General features: G+C 38.9%; 1 protein-coding gene and 1 pseudogene across 6 annotated transcripts in view; one reads left to right on the top strand and one right to left on the bottom strand.

Moving 5' to 3' along the window:
• Nucleotides 1-23742, bottom strand: part of SPATA6 (spermatogenesis associated 6) — a 192427-nt gene that overhangs the window by 147751 nt on the left and 20934 nt on the right. For all 6 annotated transcript variants that reach the window (XM_033226459.1, XM_033226460.1, XM_033226457.1 and 3 more), the window contains exon 3: nucleotides 22224-22272. In XM_033226459.1, the coding sequence (XP_033082350.1) occupies nucleotides 22224-22272 (49 nt within the window). The remainder of the gene's footprint in view (nucleotides 1-22223; nucleotides 22273-23742) is intronic.
• Nucleotides 15316-15427, top strand: LOC117094130 (annotated as a pseudogene).

Raw genomic sequence — 23742 nt, 5'->3', positions numbered from 1 at the left:
AGTACAAACATGTAATCAGTGTTACAACATTGGTGTGTTAAATGTAATCCTCATGGTAATCACAATGAAAACAGAATACACACAAAAGGAAATGAGAGAGAAACTTCATTAGCAAAAATAGCAACTAAACACAAAAGAAGACAGTAATGCAGGAAATAAGTGACAAAAAAGTTGTAAGGCATATAGAAAACAAATAGCAAAATGAAATAAGTCTCTATCAGTAATTATGTTAAATGTAAATGAATTAAAGCATCTCAGCAAAAGATAAAGAATGGTAAAATGGATAAAAACATATGACCTAGGGATATGTTTTCTACAAGGGACTCACTTTAGGTCTAAAGATGCACATATCTTAAAAGTGAATGGATGGGAAAAGATATTCCATGCAAAAAGTAACTAACAGAGAGCAGGGGTGGTTATATTAATATCAGACAAAACAGACTTAAAATAAAAAAAGATTAAAAGCAAAAAAGAGCATTACATTTTTTTTTTTTTTTGAGATGGAGTCTTGCTCTGTCTCCCAGGCTGGAGTGCAGTGGCCGGATCTCAGCTCACTGCAAGCTCCGCCTCCCGGGTTTATGCCATTCTCCTGTCTCAGCCTCCCGAGTAGCTGGGACTACAGGCGCCCGCCACCTCGCCCGGCTAGTTTTTTTGTATTTTTTAGTAGAGACTGGGTTTCACAGTGTTAGCCAGGATGGTCTCGATCTCCTGATCTCATGATCTGCCCGCTTCGGCCTCCCAAAGTGCTGGGATTACAGGCTTGAGCCACCACGCCCGGCCAGAGCATTACATATTAAGAAAAGGTTCAATGTGGCAAAAAGATTAAATTACATATTAATAAAAGGCTCAATATGGCAAAAAGATTTAAGAATTGTAAACATTTATACATCTATAAACAGATCATAAAAACATATGAAACAAAAACTGACAGAATTGAAGAGAGAAACAAATGGTTCTACAATAATAGTAAGAGACCTCAATAACCACTCTAAATAATGGATAAAACAACCACACAGAAGTGAAGAAAGAAAACAGAGGACCTAAAATAAATAAACAAATAAATAAACCAAATAGCTCTAACCTACATACATTTACCAAACACCCTACCCAACCACAACAACATACATATTTTTCTCAAGTATACATGGGGCATTTTCTAGGATAGACCATATGGTAGACCACAAATTAAATTTTAATAGATTTAGGACTATAGATATACAAAGTATATTCTCTAACCACAATGGGATAAGGATAGAACTCAACAACAGAAACTTGGAAAATCCATGAATTTATGGAAATAAAAAAACACACTCTTAAATAATCAATGGATTAAGAAGAAATCATGAGGGAAATTAGAAAATAAATAAGAATTTATTTATTAGAGATAAATAAAAATGAAAATACAATACCAAAACTTATGGGATACAGGGAAAGCAGTCCTAAGAGAGAAATCTATAGCTATCAATGCTTACATTAAAAAATAAGAAAGGGCAGGGTGTAGCGACTCATGCATGTAATCCCAGCACTTTGGGAGGCCAAGGTGGGTGGATTGCTTGAGTTCACGAGCTCGTGACAGCCTGGGCAACCTAGTGAAACCCTGTCTTTACAAAAACTACAAAAATTAGCTGGGCATGGTGGTACATGCCTGTAGTCCCAGCTACTTGGGAGCCTGAGGTGGGAGAATGGCTTGAGCCTAGGAGGCAGAGGCTGCAGTGAGTTGAGAACACACCACTGCACTCCAGCCTGGGCAACAGAGCCAGACCTTGTCTCAAAAATAAATAAATAAATAAATAAAAAATAAAAAAGACCTCAAATCAACAAACTAACTTTATAACTTAAGGACCTAGAAAAGCATAAAATTCCTAAAAATATATAGAACAAAGGCTTCAGGACATTGGATTTAGCAATGATTTCTTGGATAACACAACCAAGGCAAAAGCAATTTAAAAAAATACACAAATAGGACTCCATGAAAACTTTAAAATGTTGTGCATAAAAAGGCAGTATCAATGCATAGAAAGGCAATCCAAACAATGGGAGAAAACATTTGCAAATAATATATCTGATAAAAAAATTACAATCTAGAATATACAGAAAATTCCTAAAACAACAACAAAAAAAGAATTCAAAAATGGGTAAAATATTTAAATGGACATTTCTCCAAAGAGGATACATAAATGGCTAATAAGCACAAGATGTTCAAGATCAGTAATAATTAAGAAAATGCAAATTACAACTAAAATGAGATACCATCTCACACTCATTGAAAGGGCTATCAAAACAACAGAAAACAAGTGTTGGTGAGGATGTGGAGAAATTGGAATCCTTGTGCAGTTGATGAAAATGTAAAATGATACAGCTACAATGGAAAACACTATGGCAATTTCTGAAAAAAATTAAAGGTAGAATTACCATATGATCCAGCAATTCCACATCTGAATATATACTCAAAAGCATGGAAAGTAGGATCGCAAACAGATATTTGTACTCCCATGTTCGTAGCAGCATTAGTCACAATAACTTAAACATGGAAGCAACCAAAGTGTCCATCAACACATGAAGTGATAGGCTAAATGTGATGTATGCATACAATGGATTATCATTCATCCTTAAAAAGGAAGGGAATTCTGACACATGTTACAACATGGATGAACCTAGAAAACATTATGTTACATAAAATAAGCCAGTTTAAAAAAAAAAAAAAACATAGATACAACATGATTGTGCTTATCTGAGATACTTAGAGTACCCAAAATCATAGAGAGAAAACAGAATGGTGGTTGCCAGAGACTGCACAGAGGGGAAAATGGGAATTACTGTTTAATGGGTATAGTTTCAGTTTTACAAGATGAAAAGAGTTATGGAGCTGCATGGTGCATTATGGGCTCACAACATTATAAATGCATTTAATACCACTAAACTGTATACTTAAAATGATTAAGATAGGGAATTTCATTATGTATATTTTACTGTAATAAAAATTACTTCAAGGAGAAAGACTAAATTACATAAAGAAAAGCTTTATGGAGAACTAATGCTGCTGGAATACAAATATTAAGTTAATGTAAACTACATCTACTGGAACATACAATATAATTAATCTTATTTTGTAACTGTCTATTATAGCTAAAAATAATTTTCCTCCTTCTTCTGTAAAACTTCTCATTTTCACATGTACTTTTACTGTGAGTTATGAATTAAATGTACTATGATACTCCAGAAATATTATAGCAAAAGAGTACATCAAAAGGCTGTAAGAAATACCTTATGTGGCAGACTACTGTTAAACCGATGTACTAGCACAAACAGCTGCTATAATAGTTTCTTCTAAATACCTATTTACCTGCCCAAACTATAAAGATAAATTGGTTTGAATATATTTGTTATATAAATCCTTAGTCCTACAAGCTCTCCTGAGGACTGAGTCAGAAATATTCTCATGCACAGACTTTGAGGAATTTATTCTTAGCCTCATACCTTCACCTGAAAGCATTTTAAAAGGGTTTCAAAAAACGCTTTACCTGATGGTCCAGATATCAGGTAAGAACTAATTCCTAGAAGCTGAGAAGGAGGAGCTCTAATAAAACTGCTACTTTAGCTCCCTGTAGGCAAGAGAAATAAACAGAAACACCTAGTAACACACTGCAATATAAATAAAGATCATATCTTCTCTTTATCCAAAGGGTGGAAAAAGGATACTGAAACAACTATTCTATTATAAATTTTCAAATACAATTTACATTTCCTAATCACAAGATTGTAACACCACAAACAGGTGTCTCTAAATAGGACAGTTCCAACAGTCATAAAAATGGTAACGAGAGGCAGTTATATGACGCATTTATGATATTTTGCTTAACTCTCTGGATATCAAACACCTAGTAGGTGCCAGGTACTATGCACTAAGATACAGCAGTGAAAGAAAGAAAAAAAAAAAAAAAAAAACAGGAAAAATCTCTACACTTATAAAACTGTTATTCTAGTGAGATAAAAAATTCAAAAATAAATAATATGTCAAATATGTCAGTGCTGGAAAGAAAAACAGGAGAACCATTCATTCCTTTTGCCCTGAGTGGTACCTTTTACACCTTTTGCTTTGGCAAAAATATTATTAGCCTACCCCTTTACTCTCAAAACATACTGGTGTACAAGATACAGATCTAAAGACAATAGAACAGAATTGAGACATCGACCAAAGAGGGGTGCTGTTCTATATATGTTGGTAAGAGAAAGCCTCTCTGATTATGATAAATCTGAGGAGTGACTCGAAATAAGTGAGAGAGCAAGCCATATACACATTTGGAGGAAGAGCTTTTCAGGCAGTACATTTGTGGCAATATGGTGAGAGAACATCTGTGTGCACTTACGTGTGTGTGTGTGTGTCTGTAGATGAAAATCTGCAAACCTTCAGTGAAAGAAGATGAAAATCCAGTTTCAACAGAAAAATCTATGAAATAGAAAACTTTTTCATTCTCTTTCTTGCCTAAAAGTGGTTCCCAGGGTATACATTAGGCATAACTTATTTTGTTCTGGTAGATTCCAGAATTAAAACCATTTCCCTGAAGAGGAAACCTTCTCTATGAATGTAAAATTGCCCTATTATGGCTTTTAATACCATTGGCATGTAATATAATTGTATTAATTTACGTAATATAACTACATAACTAATTTATTAAATTATAATACATACAATCAATATATATCTCCCTAGAGTCTGAGTTGGTTCTGGGTCCCTGGAGATTCCTTAGAGGGGCATACAGGGTATGAAATAGAATTGGAAAGTTCTATAATAATACTAATAGTACTGACACTAATAATACATCACCAATAATAATAAACAAGGAACATTTTAAGTAATTAGTATGTCCAACTGAGAGGTGAAGCCAGCTGGACTTCTGGGTCAAGTGGGGACTTGGAAAACTTTTGTGTCTAAAGGATTGTAAATGCACCAATCAGCACTCTGTAAAAATGCACCAATCAGTGCTCTGTGTCTGGTTAAAGGATTGTAAATGCACCCATCAGCACTCTGTTAAGACACACCAATCAGCACTCTAAAATCACACCAATCAGCGCTCTGTGTCTAGCTAAAGGATTGTAAATGCACCAATTAGCACTCTATAAAAATGCACCAATCAGCACTCTGGGTCTAGCTACAGGATTCTAAATGCACCAATCAGCACTCTGTAAAAATGCACCAATTAGCACTCTATAAAAATGCACCAATCAGCACTCTGGGTCTAGCTACAGGATTCTAAATGCACCAATCAGCACTCTGTAAAAATGCACCAATTAGCAGTCTGTAAAAATGCACCAATCAGCACTCTGTGTCTTGCTAAAGGATTGTAAACACACCAATCAGCACTCCATAAAATGGACCAATCAGAAGGATGTGGGCGGGGACAAATAAGGAAATAAAAGTTGGCCACCCCAGCCAGCAGCAACCCGCTCAGGTCTCCTTCCATGCTGTGGCAGCTTTGTTCTTTCGCTCTCCACAATAAATCTTGCTGCTGCTCACTCTTTGGGTCTGTGCCACCTTTAAGAGCTGTAACACTCACCACAAAGGTCTGTGGCTTCATTCTTGAAGTCAGCGAGACCAAGAACCCACCAGAAGGAACCAACTCTGGACACATCTTGGTGATCATGAAGGGACCTTCGCCAAGCAGTGAGTACCATCAGATCCCTTTCGCTTGCTATTCTGTCCTATTTTTCCTTAGAATTTGGGGGCTAAATACCGGGCACCTGTTGGCCAGTTAAAAGTGACTAGTGCAGCCACCGGACTAAAGACACGGTTGTCAGGCTTTCTGGGAAAGAGCTCTCTAACAACCCCCGACTCTTTGGAGTTGGGATCATTGGTTTGCCTGGAACCAGTTTCCGCTTTTCCTGTACTTCGAGGCTGAGCCGAGGGTCGACAGAGAGGAGACATTCAGCTCCAGGGTCCTGACAAAAAGTTGGTTGACCCTGTAGCTATGAGAGGAACTCTCAAAGTCACACCACCCAAGCAAGACTCGCCTACCTATCCTATCTATCCTAACCTCCTGGGTCCTAATGCCTGTCAGACAAACCTTCTCTTGCTTCTCTTCTCCAAGGCTAGTCCTGTTTCTAAAAACCACTCCCTGTCTCTGGTGCTTTTCTAGTTTCTCCTATAAGAATGATTTATAGTATAAACTTCAGGACTCTGTTACCTTTTTAGGCACCCGAGCTCAGCAATCAGAAAGACATAATTTTTGCCCAAAGCCCCACTGGGTGACGGGGACTATCTGGAATTTTAGGATCCCTCCTCAGACTAGCAGGCCTAACAAAAGCTATTCCTGAAGCTAGGATATGAGGAGCCACAGAAATTATATACTTCCTATTCATATGATGAGAAGTGAGGACAAAAGGCATCATTCTTCCAACCCTGGAGATCCCTTCCCTCCCTCAGGGTATGGCCTTCCACTTCATTTTTGGGGCATTACATCTTTATAGGACAGGGGAAAGGTCCAATACTAACAGGAGAATGCTTAGGACTCTAACAGGTTTTTGAGAATGCATCGGTAAGGGCTACTATATCCAATTTTTCTCGGTCCTCTTTGCAGTCTAGGAGGACAGGCAAGGGTGCAGGTTTTCAAGAATGCGTCGGTAAGGGCCACTAAATCCGATCTTCCTCGGTCCTCCTTGTGGACTAGGAGGAAAACTAATGTTTCTGCTGCGGTGTCACTGAGTGCAGCTATTCCAATCAGCAGGTTCCAGAGACCATTGCAGGTTCTTGGGCAAGAGGAGTTTTTGCTGCTGCATCGGTGAGTGCAACTATTCTGATCAGCAGGGTCCAGGGACCATTGCGGGCTCTTGGGCAAGAGTGGTTTCTGCCACTGCATCGGTGAGTGCAACTATTCCAATCAGCAGAGTCCAGGGACCACTGCAGGTTCTTGGGCAAGAAGGGTTTAATGCTGCTGCACTTGTCAGTGCAACTATTCCGATCAGCAGGGTCCAGGGACTGTTGTGGGTTCTTGGGCAAGAGGGAGAAAACAAACAAACCAAAACCACGGGCGGCTTTTTCTTTCAGATGGCAAACACTCAGGCATCAACAGGCTCACCCTTGAAATGCATCTTAAGCCATTGGGACCAATTTGACCTGCAAACCCTGAAAAAGCAGCAGCTTATTTTTTTCTGCACTATGGCCTTGCCCCAGTATTCTCTCTCTGATGGGGAAAAAATGGCCACCTGAGGGAAGTATAAATTACAATACTATACTGCAGCTTAACCTTTTCTGTAAGAGGGAAGGCAAATGGAGTGAAATACCTTAAGTCCAAGCTTTCTTTTCATTGAAGGAGAATCCACAACTACGCAAAGCTTGCAATTTACATCCCACAAGAGGACCTCTCAGCTTACCCCCATGTCCTAGCCTCCCTATAGCTCCCCTTCCTATTAATAATAAGCCTCCTCTAATCTCCCCCGCCCAGAAGGAAACAAGCAAAGAAATCTCTAAGAGACCACAAAAACCCCCTAGCTATCGGTTATGTCCCCTTCGAGCTGTAGGGGGAGGGGAATTTGGCCCAATCCGGGTACATGTCCCTTTCTCCATCTCTGATTTAAAGCAGTTCAAGGTAGACCTGGGGAAGTTTTCAGATGATCCTGATAGGTAGGTATACAGATGTCCTGCAGGGCCTAGGGCAAACCTATCTCACTTGGAGAGATGTCATGCTATGGTTAGATCAAACCCGGGCCTTTAACAAAAATAATGCGGCTTTAGCTGCAGCCCAAGAGTTTGGAGATACCTGGTATCTTAGTCAAGTAAATGACAGAATGACAGCAGAAGAAAGGGACAAATTCCCTAACAGTCAACAAGCCATCCCCAGTATGAATCCCCACTGGGACCTCGACTCAGATCATGGGGACTGGAGTCACAAACATCTGCTGACCTGTCTCCTAGAAGGACTGAGGAGAATTAGGGAAAAGCCCATGAATTATTGAATGATGTCCACCGTAACTCAGGGAAAGGAAGAAAATCCTTCTGCCTTCCTTGAGTGGCTAAGGGAGGCCTTAAGAAAATATACTCCCCTGTCACCCGACTCACTTAAGGATCAACTGATCCTAAAAGATAAGTTTGTTACCCAATCAGTCACAAATATCAGGAGAAAGCTCCAAAAGCAAGCCCTGGGCTCTGAAAATAATCTGGAGGCATTATTAAACCTGGCAACCTCAGTGTTCCCTAATAGGGACCAAGAGGAATAGGCCAAAAAGGAAAAGCGAGATCAGAGAAAGGCCACAGCCTTAGTCATGGCCCTCAGACAAACAAACCTTGGCAGTTCAGAGAGGACAGAAAATGGAGCCAATCACCTGGTAGGGCTTGTTACCAGTGCGGTTTGCGAGGACACCTTAAAAAAGACTGTCCAACAAGAAACAAGCTGCCCCCGTGCCCATGTCCACTACATTGAGGCAATTACTAGAAGGCGCACTGACCCAGAGGACAAAGGTTCTCTGCGCCAGAAGCCCCCAACTAGATGATCCAACAACAGGACTGAGGGTGCTCGGGGCGGGCAAGCGCCAACTCATGTCATCACCTTCACTGAGCCCTGGGTATGTTTAACCATTGAGGGCCAGGAAGTTGACTTCCTGCTGGACACTGGCACAGCTTTATCAGTGTTAATCTCCCGTCCCAGACAGCTGTCCTCAATGCCCGTTACCATCCGAGGAATCCTCAGACAGCCTATAACCAGATATTTCTCCCACCTCCTCAGTTGTAACTGGGAGACTTTGCTCTTTTCACACACCTTTCTTGTTATGCCTGAAAGTCCCATACCCTTATTAGGGAGGGGCATATTAGCCAAAGCTGGAGCTATTAGCTACACGAATATGGGGAACAAGTTACCCATTTGTTGTCCCCTGCTTGAGGAAGGAATCAACCCTGAAGTCTGCACACTGGAAGGAACAAACTCAAGCTCCAGCCTTAAGTCTTTCCACAGGACAAAACTTCTATATATGTCACAGAGAGAGCAGGAATAGCTCTTGAGGCCTTAATCAGACTCATGGAACAACCCCACAACCAGTGGCATACCTAAGTAAGGAAACTGATACAGTAGCAAAAGACTGGCCTCACTGCTTATGGGTAACTGCGGCAGTGGCCATCTTAGGGTCAGAGGCTATCAAAATAATACAAGGAAAGGATCTTACTATCTGGACTACTCATGATGTTGAAAGAGACCAAATGAAATCTACAGGCAGGCAGCCCGGGCGGCGCCTTGAGCCTAGTTAGAAGTTGACCCTACAGGCAGACAGCCCGGGCGGCGCCTTGAGCCTAGTTAAAAGTTGACGCCGGACCTAACCGATAATGTTATCTATAGATTTCAGATGTTGTATAGACAAGCAATGTGAAAGTCCCTGTCTTGTTCTTTTTCTGTTCTAATTACTAGTGCTTGCCATATATCTCTCAACTTCCTGAGCCCAGTATAAACATATCCCACCATATGTCTCCCCTCCATATATCCCTCAACTTCCTGGGCTCATCCCACCATATGTCTCCCTACCATATATCTTTCAATTCAAAGACTACCATATATCTCAACTTTAGAAGGACACCACCTGGAAAATCCCCGATAAGAACACAGCTGTTTGTGAGAGCGCGGGAACCAATAAAAAAACTGCTAAATGTATAAACTTAAAATGTTAACCAATTGTAATGCTGTAACCTAGAGAATTCCCTCGTTCCTCTGCAACTTTACAAGTCCTGTTTACACTAGGCTATAAAAGGCAAGCGCACGCATTGTTCAGGGCCCTCCTGTATGTTGTGGAACAGAGGGACCAAGTTCGAACTTGCATTAAAGATCCTTGCCGCTTGGCTTTGACTCTGGACTCTGGTGGTCTTTTTCGGGGAACAAACGGTCTGGGCATAACAATGTAAATGGCATACTAGGTGCCAAAGGAAGTTTATGACTATCAGACAACTGCCTACTTAGATACCAGGCACTACTCCTTGAGAGACCAGTGTTTCAAATATGCACGTGTGTGGCCCTCAACCCTGCGACTTTTCTCCCAGAGGATAGGGAACCAATTGAGCATGACTGCCGACAAATTATAGACCAGACTTATGCCACCTGAGAGGATCTCTTAGAAGTCCCCATAGCTAATCATGACCTTAACCTATATACCAACAAAAGTTCATTTGTGGAGAATGGGATATAAAGGGCAGGTTATGCCATAGTGGTGTAACAGTACTTGAAAGTAAGCCTCTTCCCTTAGGGACCGGTGCCCAGTTAACAGAACTAGTGGCACTTACCTGAGCTTTAGAACTGGGAAAGGGAAAAAGAATAAATGTGTATATAAATAGCAAGTATCCTTATCTAATCCTATATGCCCACGCTGCAATATGTAAAGAAAGGCAGTTCCTAACCACTCGGGGAACCCCCATTAAATACCGCAAGGAAATCATGGAGTTATGGCACACAGTGCAAAAACCCAAGGAGGTGGCAGTCTTACACTGCCGAAGTCATCAAAAAGGGGAAGGAGAGAGGAGAACAGCAGCATAAGCGGCTGGCAGAGGCAGGGAAAGACCAGCAGAAAGGAAAGAGACAGAAAGTCAGAGAGAGAGAGGAAGGGACAGAGACAAAGAGGGAGTCAGAGAGAGAGAAAGAGAGAGACAGAAAGTCAAAGAGAGAAAGGAAGAGACAGAAAAAGAGGGAGTCAGAAAGAAAGAAAAAGACAAAGAAGTCAAAGAGAGAATGGAAGTAGTAAAGAAAAAAGTGTACCCTATTCCTTTAAAAGCCAGAGTATATTTAAAACCTATAATTGATAATTGAAGGTCTTCTCTGCAACCCTGTAACACTCCAATACCACTTGTTATCAGTGTAAACTAAGGCGTGGCCTGAAAGCACTGAGGCCACTGACAACCCATAGCCTTCCTATCAAAAATCCTTAACCCAGGAGGTTTCCTAACACGGAATCTAAATCTTAACTAATTACCATACAAAGGTCCGACCAGACCCAGAAGGAACACCCTTCAGGACAGGAGACAGATGGTTCCTCCCAGGCGATTAAGGGAAAAAGACACAATGGGTATTCAGTAAGTGATAAGGAAGCAGAGTTAAGAAAACTGCCTAATAATTGGTCTGCTCCAACTTGCGACTTGTTTGCACTCAGCCAAACCTTAAAGTACTTACAGAAACAGGAAGCAGCCATCTATACCAGTTCTAAGTTAATATGGACTGAACAAGGTTTTATTAATAGCAAAGAAAAATTAAAATCCCAAACTTAACAAGGTTTTCAACAACAGTAAAATTTGGTAAAAGTTAACAGTGTAACACGTATTATCCTAACTTCCAATCTTATGGAAATCAGACCCTGTCAGTGCCTCTCAAAGCTCAAGTCTGTCAGCGCAGGGCCATGCAACTAATACCCCTACTTACATGGTTAGAAATGGCCACTGCTACAGGAACCAGAGAAGCAGGTTTATCTACTTCATTATCCTCCTACCACACACTCTCAAAGAATTTCTCAGTGAGTTTGCAATAAATAACAAAATCTATCCAGTAAGGACAGTAACTACAATCCCAAATAGACTCTTTGGCAGCAGTGACTCTCCAAAACCACTGAGGCCTAGACTTTCTCACTGCTGAGAAAGGAGGACTTTGCACCTTCTTAGAGGAAGAGTGTTGCTTTTACATTAACCAGTCAGGGATAGTATGAGATGCCACCCAGCATTAACAGGAAAAGGCTTCTGAAATCAAACAACGCCTTTCAAAGTCTTATAACAACCTCTGGAGTTGGGTGACATGACTTCTCCCCTTTCTAGGTCCCATGACAGCCATCTTGCTATTACTCACCTTCGGGCCCTGTATTTTTAACCTCCTTGTCAAATTTGTTTCCTCTAGGATTGACGCCATCAAGCTACAGATGGTCTTACAAATGGAACCCCAAATGAACTCAACTAACAACTTCTACCGAGGACCCCTAGACCGACCCACTGACCCTTTGAGTGGCCTAAAGAGTTCCCCTCTGGAGGACACTACAACTGCAGGGCCCCTTTTTGCCCCATCCAGCAGGAAGTAGCTAGAGTGGTCATCGCCCAATTCCCAATAGCAGTTGGGAGCCTGTTTAGAGGGGTGATTGAGAGGTGAAGCCAGCTGGACTTCCTGGGTGGAGTGCGGACTTGAAGAACTTCTGTGCCTAGTTAAAGGATTGTAAATGCAACCATCAGCACTCTGTAAAAACGCACCAATAAGTGCTCTGTGTCTAGCTAAAGGATTATAAATGCACCAATCAGCACTCTGTAAAAACGTACCAATCAGCACTCTCTCTAGCTAAAGGATTGTGAATGCACCAATCAGCACTCTGTAACAACGCACCAATCAGTGCTGTGTCTAGCTTTAAAAGACTGTAAATGCCCCAATCAGCACTGTGTAAAAACGCAACAATCAGCACTCTGTGTCTAGCTGAAGGATTGTGAATGTATCAATCAACACTCTGTAAAAACACACCAATCAGGCTCTGGGTCCAGCTGAAGGTCTGTAAATGCACCAATCAGCACTCTGTAAAAATGCACCAATCAGCATTCTGGGTCTAGCTGGAGGATTGTGAATGCACCAATCAGCACTCTGTAAAAATGAACCAATCAGTGCTCTGGGTCTAGCTACAGGATTCTAAATGCACCAATCAGCACTGTGTGTCTAGCTAAAGGTTTATAAACGCACCAATCAGCACTCTGTAAAACGGACCAATCAGTACTCTGTAAAATGGACCAATCAGAGAAGGATGTGGGTGGGGACAAATAAGGAAATAAAAGCTGGCCACCCCAACCAGCAGCAGTGACCTGCTCAGGTCCCCTTCCACGCTGTGGAAGCTTTATTCTTTCGCTCTTCACAATAAATCTTACTGCTGCTCACTCTTTGGGTCTGTGACACCTTTAAGAGCTGTAACATTCACCACAGAGGTCCGCAGCTTCATTCTTGAAGTCAGTGAAACCAAGAACCCACCGGAACAAACCAACTCCAGACACACAAGAACTGTCAGAATCATTTGATCTGAGGTTACTCAAGGATCTGACCATTTATAGACTATCCAGTTAAAGGGGTGCTAGGGTCCCCTTGAGAATCTGGAGCATGCTCAATTTGTTTTTTAATAACACATTTTTAATTAATAATTTTTTTATTTCAGGCAGACAGATAAGCACATACTAGTTTTGTATTTTAGACAATAGGAAATGAATATATGACTCAATTCCAGTACTAGAATAGGTAGGTGAAAATTCCAGAAGATTCCACATTGGTTCAATAATTTTCCTTACTTGAAATTCTTCTCTATGCTTCCACTGACATACAGCCAAACTGATTAAGTTATTTGGGCTTGACTTTACATTTTATTTAAATGGGTTATTTCTGTCATTTCTGCTATCATTCTGTGTTTAAAGGCTCAGAACTATGGAGACACATTGTAGGAACATCTATGAGGTGCTGCCGGGGCATCTATTCCTCTCCTTTCCCCTTCCATTACAGATCTATGTAGTTTTTAAAAAGCTAACACATGTACCACCTGAACGAAAGGCAGAACATGTGTATACAGGCTACGCCAACAACATACTACATCCCTCTTTCTACTCTGATTAGAATAAACCTCAAAGCTTGATGAAAAGTATGGAACACAGACTTCTTACTTATTCTTAAGGATATGGTGGGGAAGATATGAGGGCTGAGACCACTGTAATTTTGCTGCTATAAATTTTGCTGCCATAAATGAGATTAAGATTCAAGAAAATATAACAATTATAAATGTATAAGCAATTAAGACAGAGCCTCAAAATAAATACATCACACTAGGTCCAATTAGGAGAGAGAAGCCACATAGGAAGTCTAATATAAGGAACAGTTAACTATAACAGGGTATTCAAGGAGTAAGAGACTGTCTAGGAAGATGTAAAAAGAATTTAAAATAATATAGGAATAGCAGGTAGAGAAGCAGCCATTACCCCTAGGGCTCAGAGCACCAACAAAAAAACTACATAAGCCCTCTTCCCCAGTGTCGAGATCAGACTTTGTTGGAAAGGGTACAGTCTGGGCTCACTGAAAGAGAAGTCACTCTAGTGCTGTGCCAGTGGTATATACTGAAAATCTGCCCTGTGGAACATGCCAGAAATTCTCCCTCTAGGATACCAGGGAGGCTATTTACAGGGAGGTATTTCACCAGAAGCTTCACTGTAGAACCATCCAAAGAGAGGCCAACTGGGGAAAACACTGCAGACCACCCTGCATTGCAATACCTGGCCACTTGAGAAGCTACATGGCCTTCAGAAGCCTGGTGCTGGAAAAAAATCAAGTGAATACATTGGTACCTGGAAGCAAAATCTGTTCCCCTGCAGTATTTCTTCAGGGTCCTCTAATATACAAAGCTTCAGTACCAGGTAGAGAAAAAAAAAAATTTTAAGGGTTTAAGTCAATTTCCACAGAACAGGAAAGAAGATTGAATTTGGTTAGGTGCAATAAACTGATAACCAGCAGATTATATGAAGCAAAACCTGATATAAATGAAAGAAGATATAATTCAGTAATTATAATTAGACATTTAAATACCTTTCTCTTAGTAATCAGTAAAACAACCAACCCTCCCAAAAGAATACAATCAGAATGCACAAGACTTGAACATTACCAACTTAAATGACAGAAATAGATTGATACAGAATAACTCAATCAATGACAATCAAATACAGTTGACCTTGAACCACATGTTTGAACTGCATAGGTCCATTTATACACGAATTTTCTTCTGCCTCTGCTACCATTGAGACAGCAAGACCAATCTCTTCTCTTTCTCTTCCTCCTCAGCCTGCTCAACATGAAGATGATAAAGACTTTTATGATGAACTTCTACTTAAAGAATAGTAAATATATTTTCTTTTTTCATGGTTTTCTTAACATTTGCTTTTCTCTAGCTTACTTTATTATAAGAATATAGTATATAATATACATAACAAACAAAATATGTGTTAATTGACTGCTTATGTTATTGGTAATGCTTCTAGTCAAGAGTAGGTTATTATTAGTTAAGTTTTCAGGGGAGTCAAAAGTTATACATGGCTAGGCATGGTGGCTCATGCCTGTAATCCCAGCACTTTGGGAGGCCAAGGCAGGTGGATCACCTGAGGTTAGGAGTTCCAGACAAGACTGGGCAACACGGCGAAACCCCACGTGTACCGAAAATACAAAGATTAGCCAAACATGGTCTCACGCATCTGTAGTTCCAGCTACTCAGGAGGCCGAGGTAGAAGAATCACTTGAACCTGAGAGACGGAGCGTGCAGTGAGTTGACATCACATCCGAAGATGGAAATTTACACTTTTAAAAGCTTGTATTAAGCTTTGCACATTGGTAGTATCGTAGCCAATGAGATTTATCCAAGGCATGATTATTGCTAATAAAAAGCTCATATTAGAAAGGAAAAAAATATCTGTAATCAATCATCTATGCTTCCACCTCAAGAAGCTGCCAGCCTGAGCAAAATGGCAAAACCCTATCTCTACAAAAAATAAAAAAATTAGCTGGGCATGGTGGCATATGCCTGTGGTCCCGGCTACTTGGGAGGCTAAGGTGGAAAAATCGCTTGAACCTAGGATGTAGAGGCTGCAGTCAGCCATGTTCATGCTACTGTACTCCAGCCTGAGTGACAGAGCAAGATCCTGTCTCAAAAAAAAAAAAAAAAAAAAGGATAAGCTAAAAAAGGATGAGTAAATCATAGGCAAAGTAGGTACAGGTTGAATATCCCTAATCCAAAAACATGAAATCTGAAATGTCGCAAAATCCAAAACTTTTTGAATGCTAACATTATGCCACAAGTGAAAAATTCCACATGTATCATCACATGATGGGTCACAGTCAAAATGCAGGCATACAACAAACAAGTATATTCACGGTCCCCACAGGAAAAAAAGACGTTCTCCATCCCCATCAGCAGTAATCTTTTCTGAGCACACCCATATTCCACCACACAAGCACACCTACAAAAGGTAATAAAATGGCGTGTGTGTAGGCTGAACATGCCAATGGCAAGTTCCCTACAATGCCTCACTCCATATAAATTCAGAGTCAGAAATGATGGTGATGTCAAATAATCACAGACTGTCCACACAGGTGGCTGAGATAGTGACACGTTTGCTTTCTGATGGCTCAATATACACAAAATTTGTTTCATGCACAAATTATTTAAAATATTGTATAAAATTACCCTCACACTATTTGTACAAGATATATATGAAACATAAATAAATTTCATGTTTACATTTAGGTCTCATCCACAAGATATCACATTAAGAATATATGTGAATAATCCAAAATCCTTCTACAGGGACCAAACACTTCTGGTCCCAGGCATTTTGAATAAGGGACACTCAACCTGTAGAAGGTAGAAATACAAAGATCAAAATGAAAATCAATGAAATAGAACAGAAAAAAAGAATAGACAAAAATCATTGAAACAAAGAAATTGTTTCTTCAAAAATATCAAACGGATAAACTTTTAGGCTAACCATCCAAGAAAACACAAATTGCCAAAATCAAGAATGAAAAAGAGAACATTGCTACTAATCTTGCAGAAATTAGAAGGATCCTAAGGGGAAAAGATGAACAACCTTATGCAAACAAGGTAGACATCTTAGATGAAAGACAAATACCTAGGAAGACACAAATATCAGAGCTAACTCAAAAAGAAATAAATACATAACAGGAATTTGATACAGTAATTTAAAACCTTCCCACAAAGAAAAGCCCAGGCCCAAATGGCTTTGCAGATAAACTGAAACAAATATTTGAAGATAAAATAATTCCAATTCTAAACGAACTCTTCCAGGTAACAGAGAAAGAGGGAACATTTCTCAATCTATCATGTGAGGCCAGTATTACCTGGATAACAAAGCAAGAAAATGAAATTATAAAACTACAGACCAACAGTCCTCATAAAGAGACACAAAAAAATCATTAACAAAATATTAGCAAACTAATATTCTGATTCTGGGAAAATATACAAGAATTTATATTTTATTAGTTTGCTAATATTCTGATTCTGGGAAAATAAAACCGATTCTGGGAAAATATAAAAGGACTATATACTATGACCAAGTACAATTTATCCCAAAAATGACATATCTGTTTAACACTGGAAAATCAATTAATGTAATAAACCACATTAACAGAATGAAGGGAAAAAACACATGATTACCTTGACATGGAAGAATGTACCTGACAAAATCCAATACCCACTCATGATAAAACCTCTCAAACAGCCCAGATTAGATCTCTTCATCTTATATAAATCATAGAGGATCTTCTGATAAAGGATATCTCTCTTACAAGAAAAACCACCGCCAACCTCACATCTTATGGAAGACTGAGTATTTTTCCCCTAACATCAGAAACAAGGCAAGAATGTCTATGTTTACCACTTCTAGTCAACACTGTACTGAAGGCCCAAGCCAGTGGAGGAAGAAGAAGAGCAGGAGCAGGAAGAGAGGGAACAAGAGAGGGAGGAGGAAGACAAAGAAGAAGAGGGAGAGGAAGAGGAAGAAGAGGAGAAATGAAAGTAAAGGTACACAGATTGGAAAGAAAAAAGTAAAACTGCCATTATTCTCAGATCATGTAATTCTGAATATAAAAATTAATCTACAACAACAACAATAAAAAACCTACCTGAACTAAAAAATGTTTAGCAGGTGCAGAGTTCAAGATATATAAAATCTATTTTATTTCTAAAATACAGCAAACAAGAATTTAAAAATAAAATTAATGAAACAATTCTATTCATAATAGCATCAAAAATAATAAAATACTTGGAAATAAATCCAACAAAAGAAATGCATACTGTATACTAAAAACTCTAAAACATTGTTGAGAGAAATTAAAGATCTAAAAAAAAAAAAAAAATGAAAAGACATACCAGGTTCATAGATCAGAAATTTAATAGGTTTAAGAAAGCAGTTCTCCCCTAAATTTATCTCTAAATTCAACACTATTTCTATCAACACTGCTCCTACTCAACATTCTTCTTATGTAGTTCCAAGCCAGCTTTTATGTTGAAACTGACAAGCTGACTCAAATTTATATGATATGCAGAGGACCCAGAAATAGTCAAAACAAAGTTGAAGAACTTACACAGTATAACTTCAAAACTTACCATAAAGTTAAAGACAGTGGTACTGACATAAGGATAGACATACAGATGAGTGGAACAGGCTAGACAGTCTAGAAGTAAACCCCCACATTTACAGTCAATTGGTTTTCAACAAAGGTGCAAAGATGATTAAATGAGGAAAAGGACAGTTGTATCAACAAATGATGCTGAGACAACTGGATAGCCATCCATCAAAAACAAACAAAAAACTACACCCTTACCTCACACCATACATAAAATGTAACTCAAACTATATGATAGGCCTAAAGGCAAGAGATAAAAATATAAAATGTCTAGAAGAAAAGACAGGAGAAAATGTTTGTGAACTTGGGTTAGGCAAATATTTCATAGACATGACAGCAAAACCATTTTAAAAATTGATAAATTAGACTTAATAACTTACAGTTTTCAAAAGACACATTGAGAGAATAAAAAGACAAACTGCAGACTGGGAAAAGTATTTACAAATCATATATCTGATAAAGGATTTATATTTGGAATTTTTTTTAGAAAAACTTACAACTCAATACAAAGACAACCCATTGAAAAACTGGGCAAAAGATTTGAATAAGAATTTTACAAGAAAAAATGAATAGCTAATAAGCTCATGTAAATATGTTCAAAATCATTAGTTACTATTAAATTGCAAATGAAAAATACAATAAGCTACTGTTACACACCATCCAAAAGACTGACAATATCAAATCTTGAGGATGATGTTGAGAAATTGAAACATTCATACATTGTTGGTGGGAATGTAGAATGGTACAGCAATTTGGAAAACAGGTTGACAGTTTCCTAAAATTCTAAACATATACTTAGCATACAACCCAGCACATATCCACATATTCATACCAACATGATTCATAATTGCCCAAAACTGAAAACTGTCCAAATGTCTATCAAATAGTCAATGTGAAAGGGAAACATTCCATACAACAGAATACTATTCAGCAATAAAAAGGAATGAACTACTTGGATGTGGAACAACATGAATGATTCTGATAAACATTACTCTAAACGAAAAGAAACCAGAGAAAAAAGACTACATATTATATAAGTCTTCAGATGAAATTTTTAGAAAAGGCAAATATAGAGAGACAGAAAATACATTGGTTTCTGGGGACTGGGAGGTAGGCATAGGGACTGACTGCAAATAGGCATTAGGAACTTTTTGGGGTGGTAGAGACATTCTAAATTGGAAAATGATGATACACAATTGTATAAATCTTCTAGATATCATTTTAACTATAGTTACAATGGGTGAATTTTATGACATATAAATTATACCTCACTAAAGCTGTTAAATAAAGTAAGGGAAGCAGGGAATGAAGGATTTGCCCTGCCTTTCCTCTAGGAACTGTATTTCAAAGTAACAAAATTGCTGATTAGGAAAATTCCTCTTACAGAAAAATTCTAGCTAATAAATACAAAAGAATGACAATATTAGAAAAATAGTAATGTGCAACCCATAAGGAAAAAATAGATCTCAAGGGATACTACAGCTATTACATGAAAAGCTGATGAGGCGCCTTATAATGGAGGAATCAGGCTGATGCTGTCTGGAGCCAAATTATCATTCTTAGCATGACTAAATGTAAAACAATCAGATATTTTATGCAACTTGACATAATGCCATTAAGTACACAGCACCAACTATGAAGATTTCTTGCCAAAGTAACAAAATAAGCCAGAATCTAATCAAACCTCTATGTCTAATTATCAGTTTATAAAACAAGTAATAAACAATCTAAGCAACATTTTAAGGAAGCAACAGCCAAACCCGAACTGTATGACATTCTAAATGACCTAGTTTTTCTAACAAATCCATAGTATTAAAAACAAAAAAAGTGTAGGACACTACTACAGGAAAAAAGAGAGAAATCGACATATATGGTGTGTGAACCACACCTGATTTTAACAAATCAATTGCAAAAAGACACTTTGGGCATAACTAGGGAAATGTGAATTATGACTGTTTGATTTTATTAAGAAATTACTGATTTTGTTAGGTGTGATACCAGCATGGCGGTTCTATATTTTTTAAAGCCTTTATCTGTTAGAGGCCATACCAAAGTATTTATGGTGAAATGACATAATGCATAGGATTTGCTTTTAAATATTCCAGCAATGCTCTTCAGGTGGCAGAGTGAACATGTAATAAGATTGGCAAAATGCCAAAAATTATTGACGCTGGGTGACAGATACACAGGACTTCATCACATTCTATTCTCTCCACTTTTAGTGTTGGTATTACAAACTCATCCATTTTTTTAAAAATTAAGGAACCAAAAAAGACTGTAAAACGGTATAGTAAGGGAGGAGTAAAAGACAAAAGAGCCCAAAGCACATTAGAGAGGTCAGGGATAAAGACTAACATGGAAGTAATCAGAGGATAGCTAATATATGAAGCCAAGTCTTTGGAGAGTATTATATAAGGAGACGCCATAAACAAAGTATAAAAAGAGATCAGAGAAGAAAGCCAGTGGAATATTAATATTTGAAGATAGGGCAGAGAAAGATGAATTTAGAAAGGATATGAAAAAGTAGAATACTGGTGGTTGGGAAGAGAGCCCAAGGAAAAAAAAAATCAGGGAAATCAAAGAAAGAAAATTTCCAAAAAATAATAACCACTAAGTACACTTCTGTTTGTTTGTTTGTTTGTTTGTTTGTTTTTGAGACGGAGTCTCGCTCTGTCACCCAGGCTGGAGTGCAGTGGCCAGATCTCAGCTCACTGCAAGCTCCGCCTCCCAGGTTCACGCCATTCTCCTGCCTCAGCCTCCCGAGTAGCTGGGACTACAGGCGCCACCACCTCGCCCGGCTAGTTTTTTGTATTTTTAGTAGAGACGGGGTTTCACCGTGTTAGCCAGGATGGTCTCGATCTCCTGACCTTGTGATCCACCCGTCTCGGCCTCCCAAAGTGCTGGGATTACAGGCTTGAGCCACCGCGCCCGGCCCTAAGTACACTTCTTATAACCTCAAAATTTCAAATCAAATGGGACAAAAAAGGCATTATTTTTTAACAGAAGAATTTCAAAATGAGAGAAATGTTTATCTTCACTTTTTTTTAAGATACACAATTTCCCAGATACTGAACAAGATGTTCAGTAAATATTAAAATTCATATATCCAGTAGCACCAAACTGCCACCTAGCTAGTCTGTTGCAGTGGAAAATATAATACCAAGGGCTAGAACAGCTATACAAAATAAATAAGATATTGACATTGGCCATAAAGAGTTATTTGGAGAAGAGTCACTAAACTATAAGCTCCATGAGATAGACAATGGGCCAGATTTTTCCTCCCTATATACCCAGATTCTTGCACGTTCCAGGCTACATGTTTCTACATTGCTAGAGTCGCAATGGGACCAACAGGGGAGGCCAAATGGAAAGGAAATAATAATGATTATGCTCAATTTTACTGGCCTTTTGAGCCACAGTTATACATTACATCAATCTGGTGATCCCAGAGCCCTTTCTAATTACAAAGATAAATTAACAGAGCTTTTCATTTAACACCCAGAGCTTAAAAAGTGTACACTCTTGCACTGCTGCTCTCACAAATAGCTGTATCTTTTTATAGTTGATTCTGAGTACTTTGAAGAATTTACTTGTTACGCAGAGCCTTGGAAAAATGTATTTTTCAAATAATTTATTAACGTAATGAATACAATGTAAAGTCCAAAAGCATATATTTTAAGCTATCATTACTTTGATCTTATTCACTCTCTTGACTTGAAATACACTGAAATTTAAGACATACTTCTGTTTGCAGGGCAAAATCTCACCTAACATGAATCTCTATCATTATATCACAAACATCCCATATCATCTTAATCAATAAAAAGTTTAAATAAGTCTGTTTTCCATAAACCAAACACACACAAAAAAAATAATTCTCAGCCTCTCTGCAGCATATACATCTTTTATTATTTCCAGAAATATTCTGAAATTCTAAAAAGTATTAAAAAGTCTCAGCTCAAGATTTTTTAAGTTCTACTAACCCCTTTTAAACTTTTATTTAACCCAAGATTAAAGATCATAAGGATAATAAATCCTAAAATGTCTTAGAATCAGGAATTAAAAAGTTAAAAAACTTACATTCAAGCTGTGTAACCACATCTCCAGGATCTACTGCTTCCGGGAACACCTACAGTGAAAAGGTATATGGAGAGGCAGGAAAGATGATATGTATGAATATTTTTTTCTCCCCTCATTCCCAAAATATCATTCCTTTCACAATCACAGAAACTTTTGACATTGAGAACTGTCAGTTCCTCTCTGCTTCCCATCACTACAAAATATTCTACAAATAAACTTTATAGCTTGCGCTGCCTCCGTCTCCAACCTTCCTCTGCTAGTATTCTTTCTCCTGTTACCATGATCATACTAGGTCTTCTTGCTGTCCCTCCAATGCATCAAGATTATTCTCAACAAGTCTTTATATTTGCTATTCCTCTACTTAGAACGCTCTTCTCCTAGATCTTCAAATAAAAGTGATATAATCTCATAATTCAGGCTCAGCTTAAATGCTATTGCCTTCTCTGACCACCTTTTACAACAGACAATCCCCCAAATCCCCGTATCCGCCCATTGCCCTCTTTATGCACTTATCACTATCTAAAATTATTCACATATTTATTTGGTTATTGTCTGTTTCCCCCATTACAATGAAAGCTCCCAGAGGGGAGGATTTTGCCTTGTTTACCATATGTCCTCAGTGCCTAGAAAAGTCCACAGAATAGAGTAGGTTCTGGAGAAAAAGAAGGAATAAGGGAAGAAAGGAAGGTGAGAAGAAAGGAAAGAAGATGAGAAAGAAGGAAATTAAAAAGTAAGAAACACAATTGGTAATAATTAACCAAAAGCAGCAGTTTTAGGGGAAAAAAAAAGACTTACAGAAGGAAGTACCAAGAAACAGTCATAAGTAAAATACTATATATTCTTTGTTTTTTAGATGGAGTCTCACTCTGTCACCCAGGCTGGAGTGCAAATGGTGCGATCTCCTCTCACTGCAACCTTCGCCTCCCAGGTTCAAACAATTTTCCTGCCTCAGGCTCCTGAGTAACTGGGATTATAGGCATGCACCACCACACACGGCTATTTTTCGTATTTTTAGTAGAGACAGGGTTTCCCCATTTTGACCAGACTGGTCTCAAATTCCTGACCTCAGGTGATCCACCCGCCTCAGCCTCCCAAAGTGCTGGGATTACAGGCATGAGCCACCGCGCCCAGCTGATATATTCGTATCTATTAATGACTTTGCTCTCTTTTTATGAAAATCATTATTTAGAAATAGGCCGGGCGCGGTGGCTCAAGCCTGTAATCCCAGCACTTTGGGAGGCCGAGACGGGCAGATCGCGAGGTCAGGAGATCGAGACCATCCTGGCTAACACGGTGAAACCCCGTCTCTACTAAAAATACAAAAACTAGCCGGGCGAGATGGCGGGCGCCTGTAGTCCCAGCTACTCGGGAGGCTGAGGCAGAATGGCGTAAACCCGGGAGGCGGAGCTTGCAGTGAGCTGAGATCCGGCCACTGCACTCCAGTCCGGGCAACAGAGCGAGACTCCGCCTCAAAAAAAAAAAAAAAAAAAAAAGAAAATCATTATTTAGAAATCAAGAT

This window comes from Trachypithecus francoisi, unplaced genomic scaffold, assembly GCF_009764315.1.
Source record: "Trachypithecus francoisi isolate TF-2019V2 unplaced genomic scaffold, Tfra_2.0 Lachesis_group12, whole genome shotgun sequence".
NCBI lineage: Eukaryota > Metazoa > Chordata > Mammalia > Primates > Cercopithecidae > Trachypithecus > Trachypithecus francoisi.
Note: the sequence above shows the minus strand (reverse complement) of the source record. Positions and strands in the feature narration are given on the sequence as shown.